The 17,152-nt window shown below is 36.2% G+C and overlaps 1 protein-coding gene across 1 annotated transcript in view; it reads left to right on the top strand.

The window, feature by feature from the left end:
* The window catches only part of Atg18a (Autophagy-related 18a), a 160,459-nt gene that overhangs the window by 38,351 nt on the left and 104,956 nt on the right, over positions 1 to 17,152 (top strand). The window contains exons 3-6 of the mRNA XM_068356037.1: positions 820 to 986; positions 4,166 to 4,360; positions 15,249 to 15,320; positions 15,648 to 15,847. Coding sequence (XP_068212138.1) covers positions 820 to 986; positions 4,166 to 4,360; positions 15,249 to 15,320; positions 15,648 to 15,847 — 634 coding nt within the window. The remainder of the gene's footprint in view (positions 1 to 819; positions 987 to 4,165; positions 4,361 to 15,248; positions 15,321 to 15,647; positions 15,848 to 17,152) is intronic.

A 17,152-nucleotide genomic window follows, 5' to 3' on the forward strand; every position in this document is an offset into this window, starting at 1 on the left:
CTTTTTGATGATAATGGTGAAGCATGCCTTCAACTTTTGGCGCTTTTCCCTTTTTTGTAATGTATATAAGCAGATATTCTTGTCAATGATTGGCATTGTATGAACCTTTTGATTGGCTCTTAACATGTCTCATCCTACAAGTTAGTTATGTCCAGCAAAGGATACTTTCTTTTTCACTGGCATCAAAGCAGAAATACTTTTGATCAAGTGGTATTACATATGTGAGCCCATTTCTCATTTTGATAACCTAAAAAAATTAGCTGTATTGGTAATAGCAACTTTAGTTTTTTCCTAGTAAATAGATTTGAATGAAGTTGAAAACTTGTTTAGTCATCTTGATGTTGAGCAGTTTTCCAGCTGTTCATTGTGTTATCAGTAAATTTTCTGTAGAATTCTATTTTAATAATTTTCACACCATGTAAATTGCATTGAAGTTTCATTGCTATCTGTACAATTGAGGGAGTTATTAATTTTGATAAAGTTTTGATAAGAACTAAATGATGTTATTACTATCAAGCAGCTAGCAATAGGAAAATGTCATTCTTTTCCTTGTGGTGAATGTTTTGGCTGCGCACCAGTAAAAAGTATAAGAATTTGTAATATTTTCCTTGACTCAAATATGGCAAGTTTATCACAGGTTGATATATGTCTGATCAAACCATAATGTAATCTTTTATGTACCATATTGCTATTCTAGTTTCCTTTTTGTGATATGACACCTAATTTTATAATGGTTTTCATACTCTGGGACTAATTCCAAATAAATTATGTAGTGGTAAATACATTTGGAAAATTTACTAAGATTTTCTGTTTTCGCAGTAAATGAAGATACGTGCATTGTTGAGCGACTCTTCTCCAGCAGCTTAGTGGCCATAGTTAGTTTATCATCACCACGCAAACTTAAAGTTTGCCATTTTAAAAAGAGTTCAGAGATATGCAACTATAGTTACCCCAACACCATCTTGGCTGTGAAACTAAATCGAGCTGTAAGTATAATTTTGCTCTATCTAGTTTCAAAATTTTCATCTGACATTAACTAATATTTGTAATTTTAAGGAAAAAGCATTGATTAATGACGCAAAAAAAAAACTATACTATTGACAAGAATTTTGAATAGAATACATTACAATATCTTATAAGATGAAGAAGTTTTTGTGTTTGTTGATGGCAGATGTACAGTATTATTATTATTATTATTATTATTATTATTATTATTATTATTATTATTACTTGCTAAGCTACAACCCTAGTCGGAAAATCCCAGGGGATCCAACAGGGAAAATAGCCCAGTGAGGAAAGGAAACAAGAAAAATATAAAATATTTCAAGAACAGTAACATCAAAATAGATATCTCCTATATAAACTATAAAGACTTTAAACAAAACTAGAGGAATAGAAATAAAATAGAATAGTATGCCCGAGTGTACCCTCAAGCAAGAGAACTCTAACCCAAGACAGTGGAAGACCATGGTACAGAGGCTATGGCACTACCCAAGACTAGAGAACAAGGGTTTGATTTTGGAGTGTCCTCCTAGAAGAGCTGCTTGCCATAGCTAAAGAGTCTCTTCTACCCTTACCTAGAGGAATGTGGCTACTGAACAATGACAATGCAGTAACCCTTCAGGTGAAGAAGAATTGTTGGGTAGTCTCAGTGTTGTCAGGTGTATGAGGACAGAGGAGAGTATGTAAAAAAAAGAGGCCAGACTATTCGCTGTATGTGTAGGCCAAGGGAAAATAAACTGTAACCAGAGAGAGGGCTCCAATGTAGTAATGTCTGGCCAGTCAAAGGACCCCACAACTCTCTAGCAGTAGTATCTTAATGGGTGGCTGTAGTTCCCCATGAAATAAAGAAGTTGACTCTTTGTTATATTCCCATTTGTCTTTAGATTACTGTTGTTTGATGAAATTTCCATTTTTTGTTGAGTTTCCGTTGAGTGTTAAGACTAGGGTCGCCACCCTTCTTACAATCAGTCTTTCCTTTCTTGGAAAGGCACTAAGGATGTATCACCAGGTTATGTGTATGCTGTCTCTTCATGGAATTCCTGGGATCTATTCTTCCGTTGGAACGTTGTCATTGGCTCGGATGATCCCTTAGAAGGGAAACATCAAGTTTTTCCTCCTCCTCTTCCTCATGGAGCTGAACTGAACGGCTGATCAGGATGGAAGAGCTCTGCCCTTTTTTTCCCCTCCCTTCATATATACTGTACTTATGATCATTGAAATGCCACATTCTTTACGCGCTTTCCTTTCAGGAAGAATTTTCGGCTCTTTCTGCTTCTTCCAAAACTGAGCTCGCTTTTGGGCAACTGGGTGGAAGGCCACTCCCCTTTTCCACTATCCTGGACAGTCGACTTAGAGAACCAAGGCGTTTGCCCTGGCATTTTCCTGTCACCTTATCTGTTCCTGTTACCGTATCTGCTCCTGCTTTTTCTTTCTTTCACCTTATCTGCTCCTGCTTTTTCTTTCTTTCCTGTCTCCAGACCTTCAGATGTGCTTCTTTGAAGTCAATGAGCAATTAGTTACAGAGGCACAAGACAACTGATCGGGCAGTCTTTCCAAGAACACCGACATCTCCTCTGTATGGTTTCGTGGGAGGACCATCGTTGCACCAAATTTCTCCCTTTCCCGGCAATGGGTTTCGGTACGAGTTACAGGAGCTAACACTACTACTTCCAGAGCTAATTTTTTGTTAACAAACATTGCTGGTCAGGACATGACCAGCTGCACTTGTCACACTCCTGCTTCTGGTGCTAGGTTTCATGTGAAAGCATGCACAAGCGGCTAGTCGGGGCATTACTGTCTGGTAAGATCTGAATGTAAAAGATGGTCAGAATTATGAAAAATCTTGTGCAACATGCATAACGAACTAATTAAATGATGGTGCCAAAGATTATTATCTAGATCAGGAATAAGAAATTTAATAAACTGTACGTTCCTGTCCTAGATATTCAGATGAGAATCGGCAGCGGAAGACCAAACAGGAGAACAATACTCAAAACAAGGTAGAATGAAAGAATTAGAACACTTTCAGAATAGATTAATCACCTAAAATCTTAAGAGACTCATTAACCAAATTTTTTTGTGTAATTGAATAAGAGACAGACCTAATGTGTTTTTCAAAGTTAAATTTTCTGTTAAGAATTACACCTAAAATTATAAGAGAGTCATACAGAGATAAAGAAGCATTATCAATGCTGAGATTCGGATATTGAGGAGCCATAAGTGGAGTACCTGTATATTTTTTAGGGTCAATATTGAGAGTTTTAGTGGACTCATTAGCCACCCAGTAATTTTTGAACCTTTAGAGGTGTCAACATGCTATTCATGTTAATATCTTGAGGATGGGATATATTTTCAGAGTTGGCTATGGATTCCATGGGTTGGTCCATTTCTGGTTGATGGATTCTTGGCATTTGGCCCAATTTTTGTACAAGGATATTCATAATGGGGATGATTATATTTGTACATTACTGTCATCCCTCCTAATAAACAGAGATGTTTGCATTTTTGTTATGCTTTTAACTCCATCAAATGGGATTGACATACCCATAATATAATTTAATCATGTTTTTGCCAATCCTATGGAATTGGGAAGGGAGTGGACAATCAGGAGTCAAATTTTAAGTGTGTCATTATTGGTAAAATTATCTCCATAAAAGGTTGGTAGTATCTTTGATATTTTTTTAAAAGTTTTTCTGTCATTTAGTAATTCTGCGTTTCTCATTGGTAATTAAAAAAAAACTTTAATTTACATATTCATGGACTTCCTGATGATCATTTGACAAAAGTTAATGATTTCTAAGTCTGTAGATGACTTAGCTTTGGACGTTAGTAATTGACCCTCTGTAACAAGGACTAAGCCTAAACTTTATTACTGAAGAAGAGATATCAGTAGAAAGTGCAGTACTACTGTAATGATGAAATATTTGTTAGCAACAGTAACATAATAGAAATAGAGAAGATAATTGTAATTATTGTTGTCTAAGACTGCAATGCTCTGTTAAGAATAGTCTAGCATAAGAAAATTTATTGTACTGTATTTTAATCATAAAACTGTTTGAAAAATTTTTGATATGTGATTGTACTATTGACAATTATAGAATATACTGTAGTGTGTTTAGATGAGTCCAGCCTCATTTTTTAAATCACAATTATATTTTTACAGAGGTTAGTGGTGTGCTTGGAAGAATCCTTGTATATTCATAATATACGGGACATGAAAGTACTTCATACCATTAGGGACACGCCGCCTAATCCGACAGGTCTTTGTGCCTTGTCCATTTCAAATGACAATTGTTACCTTGCATATCCAGGTTCGAATACCATTGGTCAGGTCCAGATTTTTGATGCTCAAAATTTGGTAAGTAAGAATTGGCTTCTATCTGGTATTCCAGAACTACAGTACAGGGATTTTTAGATATTCAATAAAGTTTAATGAAAACATTTCAGACCTTGATTGTTTTGAAAAGTTGTTGAATAGTAAAATTATATCTAAGTGCACTATGTTATTATGAGAGCACTTTGTTTTAAAGTGTGTAATGATTAAAGATAACTTTCGAAGAGTTGAGGGAGGCTATTTTCTTTCTTGGAAAATATACAGTGATGACTCCCCACTTAATTTTTTCCCTTAAATTTTGTTAGTTTATTTTTTTTAGTAAAGATAGTAAACCATTCTGAAAGAAAAATAAAGCATTGTATGATAATTAATTTTTTCTTTATATTTATTCTGTTGACATTCTTTTAAGAACATGCTTAAACTCTTAAGGATATCGTATATACTCGCGTAACATGGGAGTTTTGAAGGATAATTTTGAAGCTAAATTCTAGGGGGTCGTATCATCCAAGATATAAAATTAGCATATGCACTCTTGGACTAGGCTACGTCATTGCTCAAAATGAGTATCCATTAACTGGGGTAAAAAATCGGCTGTATTTGAAATAAACCGGATTTTGATTAAACTGGTGTTATATTTAAATGTATCCGATAATAATGCATGTAATATTCATATTTTAGTATCGTATTTATAAATAAAACCATGCGAACTATAATCTTTTCCATTGTTTATGTTTGCAAGTCAATCGACACTCTTGTATGCTTTCCAAATCAGCTGATTAAGGCAAACAACCGAAGGATATTTCATATTTCCATAAAGGAACAATTATTACTTGATCCATAATTTTTTAAATAGCATACAGTACTAATTTCAGTAGTTTCATTTGAAATACTTTTCCCATATTTTATTTACTGTCGAGTTGAATCGCATGTAGAAGTTAACTGGAGTTTCATTCATGTTGCCAACGTACGATAATTTATAGTTTTTTAGAGCTGTAGTGCTTGATTATAAAGCTTAACAAATTATTTATATCGTGTTATAACAAAACTATATTCTCTGTTTTCAGACAGTAACTTTATATTCAAAATTTGGCTTTTGCATTTAATTACGTGATTTTCAAATTCATAGGTTCCCACTAAATTTCCTTTTGTTTCTTCCAGTTTCTTACACTGCTTCCCTTGATTCCAAACAGAATAGCGGCTATGAACATTGTTTGTTTTCTCCCCTTCATTTACAGTTTGTTAGTTTATATTTGACATTATATTTTCTTAATCTTTTCTCCATAGTGCATAAGGGTATAATGTAAAAATATCAGAGTTATTCTACTTTGTTTAATATTTTACTATAACAATATGCAAATAAAATAGGTGCTTGCTAATTCGAATGATCATAACAAAACAACTGTTATTTTGTTCAATTGTTATTGTGGCCATATGCTTTTACGCAATGAATATAACGTTACTAACGATAATTTTAACCTTATCTTTTAATTTTCTAAACCATTGAAGTAGAAGATGGAATAAAGAAATGAAGTAAAAATGTTAGTCTGTTGTAATTTAGTTTCTCAAAAAGTAACTCGCATGATACACAAGATACATGGTAAAATCATATTTTATGGGTGAAAATTTGGGGATCACAGTACGCGAGAGCGGCTGTTATAAAAGTATATACACTACTTATTTTAGTACTGTTTGATTTTAGATAATAATATAATATAGAAATTTAGCTTCTTTGAATTTATTTTTATTCTTTATCAATATACAGTACAGTACTGTATTTAAAATCCTTGTTATTTTTGGGTTGATAATCTGTTCGTAACAAACCTATCAATCATGATAACGCCCATATAATTGTCCTTCATGATACCCAGACTCATGGTCTTTAGTTCATTAAAAAGGGACAATATAGTAGGGCCTCTTGGACCTTCATGTATCCCTCCACCAACACCTCATTTGTTCCCACATGAATAGAAAATCTTTTGTGCTTTTATTGAGGAGTGTTGTCCCATGCAAGTTGGAACTGCTGTTTAATCATTAACAAGGTAGGAGGTAACGACAAGCATGTAAGGGCAATCCACCCACCTGCCTGACTTCAATCAATTCACTTATCTTTGGCAAATTAGAAAATGGATGTGAGAGCTGCTCTTTTTCATAATCCACAGCTTTGGTTGTTGGATCTTTCCCTTCCTTCAGAATATTTCTTTTATTGTTTGAGTTACGATGGATAATTGTAAGGCATACATACTGTAAATCTCGGGGTAAAGAACAGTTCCATTGATCCCCATTCTCTTTGTTCGTTTTGTAGGAGCATTCTTTTTTTCAAGGTTCCACCTTGATGAGCGTATTCTGTGGTGTTCTGTATAGTGTCTTAGTTTTGACTGGAAAAGGAAGAAGACTGAGAAGCCTATGCATAGTTTCTTGGATGGAACAATACTCGTACATTGATGCCAAAGAACCTGTTTGGTTCCCTCTCCCTCTCAGCCCCAGTCTTTAGCTTCTCTGCTGTGAGTAGCCTGATGAAGAGGAAGACCTCGACCATTGCACGGAACGTGGCTTTAGTTGGGAGTGTGTGAATCTTTTCCCCAGTGAGGAATTCACTATTGTGCTACTTAGTCTAGATTGATTTGTTTGTGGTCCTCTTTGGCCATTCCAGGTACATAGCCTGTAAATGCTTTGAGGTGAGCTCTGTCTTCGGAGGTCTTTGTCATTGTCAGTACTGTACCCATTTTATTGCTAGTGCCTTGAGTGAGTATGCCTAGTGATTTATTGTTTAACTTCATGTGTTGTGATTGCAGGTGAGATAGCTAATGTTACTTCCTCCTTTGAGGGAGCAAAAGACCTTGGCATTTCTGGTGGTGAAGAAGGGTTCATTTGGCAAGGGGAAGAGAATAGTTTGCTCCTTGTCTTCCTCTTCCTCTACTACTTCTGACTCTTCTTCTTCCTCTACCTGTTCCATGAAGAGAAGGAAGAAGTCATTGTCTCAGTCTTGCACTAGAAGTCCTCACCTAGTGAATGGTACCCCTGGTTGGTCTCATTTCAGTTACCGCTATTCTATCAGTTGTTGGTACTTGGCCCCTCCTTGCACCGGGGCTGATACTGAAAGCCAGATGAGGGTGGGTCATGAGTGCCCACATCACCATTCTTGTTGGGATAGAGTGGTTTACCTCAGCCTTTTCTCCATCTCATGTTCCTTTGGGTTCCTGAAGGGAATGATTGGCACTACTTGCTGACTCTTCCCCCAAATCCTGTATGTGACTAGTGAGGTCTGCACTGTGCTGCTGAGCATCAAGCCAGGATACTCATACACTGTCTTTGGTTTGAGTGCTACTGATAGGGATCCCACTGTGATCATTTGTTTTCTGCTTCATTGACTAACTTGGTGGTATGTGTAATAGTTAGAATAGTAATATTACATGTTTAAAACAAATGACGTAATATGTCATGTTGGTTGGAAGAGCTAACCGTGAGATTTGCTATAGTCATTCAAATTGTAAGCAGGATGTAAGATGCTGAGTTGCCATTCTTTCTTAATGTCAACACATTGTCTCTTCGTGTGAAAGTTTGTGACGTCACCGGATGCAGGTGTCTTCCGATTCCGTCACTTAGCTAAATTAAAGCAAGTATACGATATTTGGGATATCGGTAATTTGTTCAGTTCATATCTAAACTTCACCAGAATTGGTCATGTGGACCAACACAGCTTCCTCCAGTGATGGAGATGTTTAACTCAGTTGTTTATTCACAATAAAACTTAAAAACCACTTAAGATGTATTCAGTAAACCATTTAAATACATCTGAAACAACTCATACTCAAATGTGTGCTTAAGACAGTAGCACACCAATAAATATCCCACCGCTGCCACCATTTATTGGTGTGCTACTGTCTTAAGCACACATTTGAGTATGAGTTGTTTCAGATGTATTTAAATGGTTTACTGAATACATCTTAAGTGGTTTTTAAGTTTTATTGTGAATAAACAACTGAGTTAAACATCTCCATCACTGGAGGAAGCTGTGTTGGTCCACATGACCAATTCTGGTGAAGTTTAGATATGAACTGAACAAATTACCGATATCCCAAATATCGTATACTTGCTTTAATTTAGCTAAGTGACGGAATCGGAAGACACCTGCATCCGGTGACGTCACAAACTTTCACACGAAGAGACAATGTGTTGACATTAAGAAAGAATGGCAACTCAGCATCTTACATCCTGCTTACAATTTGAATGACTATAGCAAATCTCACGGTTAGCTCTTCCAACCAACATGACATATTACGTCATTTGTTTTAAACATGTAATATTACTATTCTAACTATTACATATGCACTACCTGTCTCGGATCTCAAACTGGAGTACAGTATGTAAATTCTAAATGGTGGGAATGGTCCCCAGGGAAATTGAAGTCTTCATTCCGTCCAGAGGATGAAGTGGCTTGGGAGTTTGAAAACCCTAAAGATCAGGTTTGAATACTTGGTTCGAGTGGCACTTTGCATAGATATTAAGCTCATTTGGAAACACAATAACTTTGGAGTCAACCATAGTGCTCTTTTACTGGATGGTTTTAGCAATTGAGAAGTGCTTTTGGGCTCCCATTGTTAAAAGCCCTGTTTTAGACTGCCTTGGTGTGTGCTGTCTATAGAAGTTTCAGGCCAGGTTTATTATCAGATTTCCATGTGAGAAAATTTTCTATTCTGCCAAAGATTCATTATCTTTAGTGTTATCCACCATGGCCTTTTTCGAGGTGATCCGGGGGATTTGTTGTTGATCACTCGCAGTAGTGGACTTCGCCTCTTCTGTTAGGTCAGCTAAACTAGTGGACGAGTCTATGTTATGCAGTTGGGAATCTGTTTGCCTGACTGCTTGTGTAGGGAATTTCAGATTGATGCTGAATTCAAATTTTGTAGAGAATTGTGTTTAGGCTGATTGTAAAGCTGTATAGTACAGACAATTGGGAATCCCTTGTCCACTGGATTTTCCAGCCGGACCTTTGAAGGGACTGCTACCAAACCTTTAAGGGCAGTCCTGGCAAAGGGATTATGACTGCTCTACCCATTCGACTCCCATTCTAGGCTCAGTCTAGGAAGGGGGGTTTCAAGAAAGAAGGGAGTTTAGTGAGGTAGACAGTCCCCCCTCTCCTACTGACAAAAGTAGAGGGGATGCCTAACATACAGTTAGGCAGTATGGCAGCAGCAAAGTGGCAACCTTTTTGGCTGATGTGTTTGACAATAAATAGTGTACAGTAATGAGAAATTAGACTTTCCTCATTCCTGTTTAGCTTTTCAGTCCTGTGAAATTAAAACACACTTGATGGACATTGATGCTTGTGGATGTGTAGACCCAAATGGTATTATTCTTTTGTTTTTCATAAAAACCACTGATTTCTTGGCTCCTAGCTTGTCTGTTATTTTCTGCCAGTTAGCATGAAAAGGTTATACTACACAATATTCAAGAAGTTTTATTCCTGCTGTGACCAGATTGGGGAATGATCTTCCTAATCAGGCAGTTGAATCTGTGGAACTTCAGAAGTTCAAACTTGCAGGGAATGTTTTTATGTTGAACAGGTTAATACAGGTCTCTCTTCATAGTTTATATGTGACGTATCTCTTTTAACATTGTTGCTGATCTGAAAGATAATTTGTATTCGTTATTTGTTACTTTTCATACCTAGCTACCAGGATTCCAGAAAGCTCTGGCCCTGTCGCCAGAGTTGAAAACTATGCTGACCGTTGACGGCTAGTTTCTGGCACCTACAGCCAACTCTTCGTGGTGAAGTTGACTGGAGTATGGAGGCTTGTCATCAACCTCTCTCTGCTGGACAGGTTTATTCGTCAAACCGCGTTCAAAATTCAAACTGAGCATTCCGTAATGTTTTCAATCAGGAGAGGTAGTCTTCATGCTGTTGTTGGATCTGAAGAACTTGTATTTACAGATATCTGCCCATCAATCTTCTCAGGACCAAAGAACCTCATCTTTGTCCTGAAAAAGAGTAACATACCAGTTCATGGCCCTTTACTTCAGACTATCCAGGTGTTATTGTAAGTTTTCCCCTTAGTGTTGGCTTGGTCTCATTCACACAGAATACATTTCTTGAATTATCTAGAGTTTGACTGAGCTTGGCTTTCTCGGAGGAGCTATTGCTTCAAGATTTAAATTTTATCCTTTGGTTTTTGTTTTTTGAGGATTGGAATAGACTGGGTGAAGTTGGATCTCCTGCCCAAGCAGAAGACAAATGCATGAGCGTTCTGATCAACACAGCAGATCAAAATTTTTTCATTTGCTCTCCTCAGTAATTTCAGCGGGGTGATGAAATTGTTCCTGAATGGACAGGAACACCTCACTCGGCAATGGTAAGTTCTACGTATCTTTTGTCATCTCTTCAGAAGGTACTGGTTCATGAGCACCTCTACTGGTGGTTACTTCAGTGGTGATAGAAGTGGCTATGGTTAGTTACCAGGTCTTATAAACCATGCAAAAGTGTAGTTGCTACATGAGAGATTCCTTTACAGTTATTTCTATTGCATATTCATTTTAATGCAATACAAACTTGAACCCTCTGAAATCATGAGGCAGCTTCCTCTGTCTAGTATAGTTTAATTATCTCATAAAACTTCAAAAGTTATCCATTATAAAAAATCTTGAAGCTTCAGCACTAGTTCATGAATTTTACAGGATTCATTAAGAGACCTTAACTGACAATTTAAAGCTAATTCTTAAGTAAGTGCAATAGTTAATTTAGCCACTTTCAAAGTTGCATCCCAGTGCAATTAATTTCAGACTGCATTATCACATGATAATTTATAATACTGAATCTAACAATCCCTTTTGCTTTTCTTTTCCACCAATCGGGTTTCCCTCATGGGGCAAAAGGTTTTTCCTCGGTTATAAATTAGTATAATCTGTTATGCCTCCTTGGTACTTGAAAGATTTGAAATACCCTAGTACGGAACTGAAGATTGATTGATTGATTTATAGTTTTCAGGAAAACATTTATAAGTTATTCCCTGGCAGTTTAAGAATGAGTCTTAAAACCTGTAAATTTTGCTAAGTTAAAGGTGTAAATTAAATTTATTGCTGTTATTTTAATTGATTCCCCTGAAGAAAGGAAAGATGAATACTATGAAGAACTGTAGAGGATAATAGATGAGATCCCTGAGAGGGATATGAAAATTGTGATTGGCAACTTCAATGCTAAAGTTGGAAGTAATAATCAAGGGATAGAAAATGTGATGGGTGTCGAGGGTCTTGCCGAAGTTGCAAATGAAAATGGAGCATATTTCATAAGTTTCTGTTCAGCACACAATCTTGTCATTATAGGTACTCTGTTCCAACAAAAGAACATCCACAAGTATACATGGACTTCACCATGTGGCAATTACAAAAATCAGATAGATCACATTGCCATTAATAAAAAGAGAAGAAGGACTCTGAGAAATGTAAGAAGCTATAGAGATGCAGATATTGGTAGTGATCACCAGCTCCTCATTGCCATACTGAAATGAAAACTGAAAGCACCCAACAGAAAGATAGGTAGAATACCTAGGTTTGCTACAACTAAGCTTCTAGAGGAAGTGCACAGAGAAACATTTGCAATTGAATGTAGGAATCGATTTGCAGTCTTAGAGACTTTAAGAGACGAAGAACAGACAATTAATGAAGAATGGTGTGATATTAGGAACATATATCAGTCAGTTGGTGGTGAAGTCTTGGGACAAACAGATACAAGGAGAAAGCCATGGATATTGAATGATACTTTGGATACTATAAAAAGGAGACAAAGACAGAAATTGATTGTTGAAAGTTTTCTAGGAAGTAATGAAAAGTACAAGGTAGAGCATGCTAAGTATTCCAGTATTGACAGCGAGGTAAAGAAAAAGCCAGAGAGAGAAATTTAGACAGTAAAGCAGATGAGGCCGACAAAGCTATGAATTCAGGAAGTGGCTATGGTGTGAGAATTGCTCATAGAATTATTAATGAAATCTTGACTGGGGCAAAGAAGCAGCAGCATATACCCATCCAAAAGAGAGATGGCTATGTTATAGCAACAGAAGATGAAGAAAGACAACATTGGATGGAACATTTTAGTGAGGTTATGAATAGGACATATGAAGGGAATAATTTGATCGATATACCTGAAGCTGATGAAGACTTTGATGTGCCCATGAATGAATTCAGTGTGTTTGAAGTCAAAGCTATCCTCAAAAAACTAAAGAGTTGGAAAGCCCCGGGATACGATGGAATAACTGCTGAGATGATACTGGCCGAAAATGAAGTGACTCTAAGACTACTTACAAGATTATTTTGTAGAATGAGGCATGAAGATGCAAAACCTGATGAATGGGAGTTAGGAGTGTTTGTGAAAATAGCTGAAAAGGGAGACCTGACTGATTGCAATAATTACAGAGGCATAACACTTACGTCAGTTATGAAAATATATAGTATGCATATTCTTAAGAGACTGGAGAGAAAGATTAATGAAAAGCTGAGCGATGAACAAGCAGGTTTTAGAAAAGGTAGAAGTTGCTCTAACCAAATTTTCATTTTGAGACATTGTACAGCAATGTGTAGAATATAGAAATCCCCTTTTGATGGTATTTGTGGACTATGAAGAAGCCTTTGACAGTGTGCAATGGCCAATTTTGTGGAGAGTCCTGCGCTATTATGGAATTCCTCCTAAATATGTAAATTTGATTAAGTCTGTTCATGAGCATAGAAACTGCAACGTTAATGTTAATGGAGTCTTATCAAGTGAGTTTCCAGTGATCAGCGGAGTACTCCAAGGGAATGTGTTGTCACTTATGTTGTTTATCCTCCTCATGGGTCTTGTACTGTGTAGAACAGTCAGAGATGGTGGAGAAGGATTGGACTGGATTGGTGATAGGAATTTAGCAGACCTAGAGTTTGCTGATGTTGCTGTCCTTCTTACAGAACACCACAGGATTTGCAAAGCATGCTTACCAGAATGCATGAAATATCATGCGAGGTTGGGCTGAAGATAAATAGAAGAAAGACAGAGATGATGGGAACGGAGTATGCCATGGAAGATGAAATATCATTGGAAGGAGAAAGGATTAATGAGGTAGAATCATTCAAGTATTTAGGAACAGTGATCCCCAATACTGGGTCTTTAGAATTAGAGTTTAGTGAAAGATTGAAAAAAGCAAATCAGACAATGGCTTGGTTAAGTAAAATCTGGAAATCAAATCGCCTAAAATTTCATATAAAAATAAGAGTATATCAGTTTAGTGAGATCGGTGTTACTCTATGAACATGAGTCATGGTATGACAATGAAACAATCTCCAATAGATTTAGTAGATTTGAGAATAAAGCCCTCAGAGGGATATTAGGAGTTAAATGGCAGGACGGGATTAGAAATGAAACTATAAGAGAGATTACTTGAGTGCCATGTGTGGATGAGATCATGATGAGGGGTAGATGGAGGTGGTTTGGACATGCTCTTCGCACTCCCCAAGAGAGATTAGTTCACCAAATGTTTAACTGGGCTCCACAAGGCACTAGAAGAATTGGAAGACCCAGGCCTACACGGCTGAGGACTATAAAGTGCGAAGTAGATGATGAATGGAGAAGTATTTAATTAAAAGCTTAAGACAGAGACGACTGGCGAAATCTAACCGAGGCCCTTTGCGTTAATAGGCGTAGGAGGAGGAGATGATGATTTTAATTGCAGCTGTTTCTCACATAAGAATTATAGCTGGCTTGCTCCCTAACTGCTTTTCAGTATTTACTGCTGAAATTAATATCATGTTGGTAATGCTGAGAAAATGTAAATTGTCTGCATATTTCAGTTTTTATAAAGATAGAATAAAAATCCTACACAAAAGTTAACTTTAGAACACTAATTAATTATGCAGATTGTACTTGTTTTAAATGTGATACCACCCCAATTAGCATATGGTAGAAGGTTAGTTCACATGTCAAATGAAATGGCATTAGAAAGCTTGGAGGTAGTTTTCCACATACATAAGAAGACGTTGTTCCATGTGTTTAGAGAAGAGATTTGTTAAGAAGACTTCTTACCATGTGTTTAGAGAAGAGTTTTGTTTTTTGTAAGCAAAATTTAGAGGTTTTTTATGCTTGAGAACTGGCTTCTGAATATTTTGTCTCACTCAGACATTTATAAACAGGAATCTACATTTTTGTTGGATGAATTCAGTGCCTCTTGGGATTTTGCCAATGCACTTTCTCTTACAGGGTGAGCTGGATAATTACATTTATCTGTGTTTAAGGCATATTTGGAGGGGTGAAGTTTTTCCTTTCAATACTGATTTTATGCTTACTCCAGTCTCTTGATCTGGTTTCATCCATGAGTTTTTGCAGTCTTAGATTATGTGTTGAAATAAAAGATTCAAAGGTCAGTCTGTTGGATCCATTTTTTATCAAATTTATCTGGAGTTCTCCATTGTATTACTACTTATTGAATAATTCACCATTCCCCGTGTTAACTGGCATGTGTGCTATTCTTAAAATGTAAAATTGATTATAACTTGTTGTGAGCCAGGCTGGTGTTTGATTAATTTTGTTTAATGTTTCTCTGGTTGAATGAATGGAAAATTTAGGTTTGTAAATTTTGGTTTGTTTACCATGAAGACTTATTCACTCCTGAAGTTTTTAATGTGCAGTTTAGTAGTTTGACCATTTTTAATTTTGTAGGACTTTTTTTTTATTCTAGGAATATTTCTATAGAACTTTGCATATAAGGTTTTTTAATGAGAGTTCAGCAATTTTACCCAATTTTTATATTATAGTTAGGTAATTTGCCCTGTTCAGAGAGTTTAAATACTCAACTATTGTAGTGATGTTTTTATATAGAACTATAGAAGGTGTAAAATCCTTTCTGTTCATGTACTAGTGGTTTTATTATATGTTATTTTTTTATTTTTTATTTTGTAGCAAGCTAAAACAATGATTCCAGCTCATGACAGTCCGTTAGCTGCTATTGCCTTTAACGCCTCAGGTACGAAGGTAAGTATCATCTCTATTACTTTGTGATGTTATGTAAGACTTATCCTGTAATTGCTGTTATTTATCAGTAGTTTCACTAGAATTTACAAGGGTAATTGTATAAAAGTCATACTACTGAGTTACCTATAGACAATATAGTAGTCCATGTTCAGTAAACCATATGATAAAAATTTCCATAACTATGGATGAATTGACTTCATATTTAAAATGTGCTTTTTCATTCATTAGGCAATCTGAATATGGCTGTAGATATGGCTGCCAAGTAGTCTCTAAATTGTAAATTGAAAGTAATTTTTATATACAAAGGTGTTTTTTTTTTACTTCCAGATTGCCACAGCTTCAGAAAAGGGAACAGTCATAAGGGTATTCAACATCACCGACGGAGCTCGCTTGCATGAGCTCAGGAGGGGAATGAAGCGTTGTGCTACCATTTTCTCTTTAGCTTTTTCACCTGACTCTCTTTTCCTTATTTCGTCATCCAATACTGAAACCGTACATATATTTAAGTTAGAAGAAGTGAAAGATACGTAAGTCAAACCCTAAGGTGTATATGCTAAAGTTTGTGTAGAACCTGAATATTCAGCACAAACTTTTCAATCATATTAAGTCATCATTACTGTCTGTGATGCTCTCCAGACTCAGCACTTTGTTCCTATGAGAAGAAACAGAGTACTCCTCACAACAATATTATGGGTCATACTCCTTGCCCGGATGAATATCCCATTTATCATCCAACATTTCATCCAGATAGTGGTAGTCATTGTTGAACATTACTTGTGGTCTGTTTTGATTTCTCATTTAATTTAAACCTGCTATCAGTTTCATAAACTTTAGCAGTACAAATATTTTATGACAGGAAATACACATTTTATTATTTGCATTTGCTAGCTGGTAATACTCTACATTATGTCAGCTACCAACTTTTTATTAATTATAGTGATATGAATGCTCAAAGCCCTCTTTAGGGAGACATAAGTTATCAAACAGAAAACCAACTATCATGTCATTGGTAACTTAAATGTAAATATATTGGAAAAACTAATTCCTTTATATGTCCAGATAGGGTACAGTGAGGAGTCTGATTTTGTTTGAGAGGTGATTGATGTGCAAATTACCAGCAGTCATTTCTCATTACTTATCAAATATTCTCCAGTACCTAGTACCGTAGTACCTTTGATTATGAGTTTAGTTCGTTCAGGGGCCGAGCTCATAACCTAAAATACTTGTATCATAAAACAATTTACCCAATAATAAAAGAGGCAATTCACCAGATGCATTCCATAAATACCCATATACACTCATTTGTAAAGGTTTCGGAAAAGTAATTATTGTATGAACTATAACCCCAAACATTAGAAAGGAATAGAAATTAATAATTCACAGTGAAAAATAGAAATGATTGATAAATTACTGGTATCTCTCACATTACCTTTGAGGAGAGTCTTTGCTGGTGTCATGAGGGAGATGAGGAAGAAGAGGAGGATGGGGTTGCTGCTTGTAAGGAGAATCACCCTCCATGAGAACTAGTGGTAAAATATTGGGAATTCTCTCTCTTGAATGGTGTTCACTATCACTATAGTAACTGAATCAATTAATTTACGCTTTCTTGAAACTTTATTTTTTTTTTTTACACAATTATGCTTAATTATCTCTCGGAACCTATCGAAAGACTACTGTATTGCCTTTGCCTTTAATTTAAAATGGTAGAGAAATGAGCTATTGCATTGTTAGTGCATAGATTCACTGCTTGCCCTTTCAAAGCATTATCTGGGTGAACACTGCATGAACACTGCGCGGGGAGTGTAGGGGCACTGAGTGACCCCTTTCTGCAG

The sequence above is a fragment of the Palaemon carinicauda genome, chromosome 2 (assembly GCF_036898095.1).
Source record: "Palaemon carinicauda isolate YSFRI2023 chromosome 2, ASM3689809v2, whole genome shotgun sequence".
In the NCBI taxonomy this organism is placed as follows: domain Eukaryota; kingdom Metazoa; phylum Arthropoda; class Malacostraca; order Decapoda; family Palaemonidae; genus Palaemon; species Palaemon carinicauda.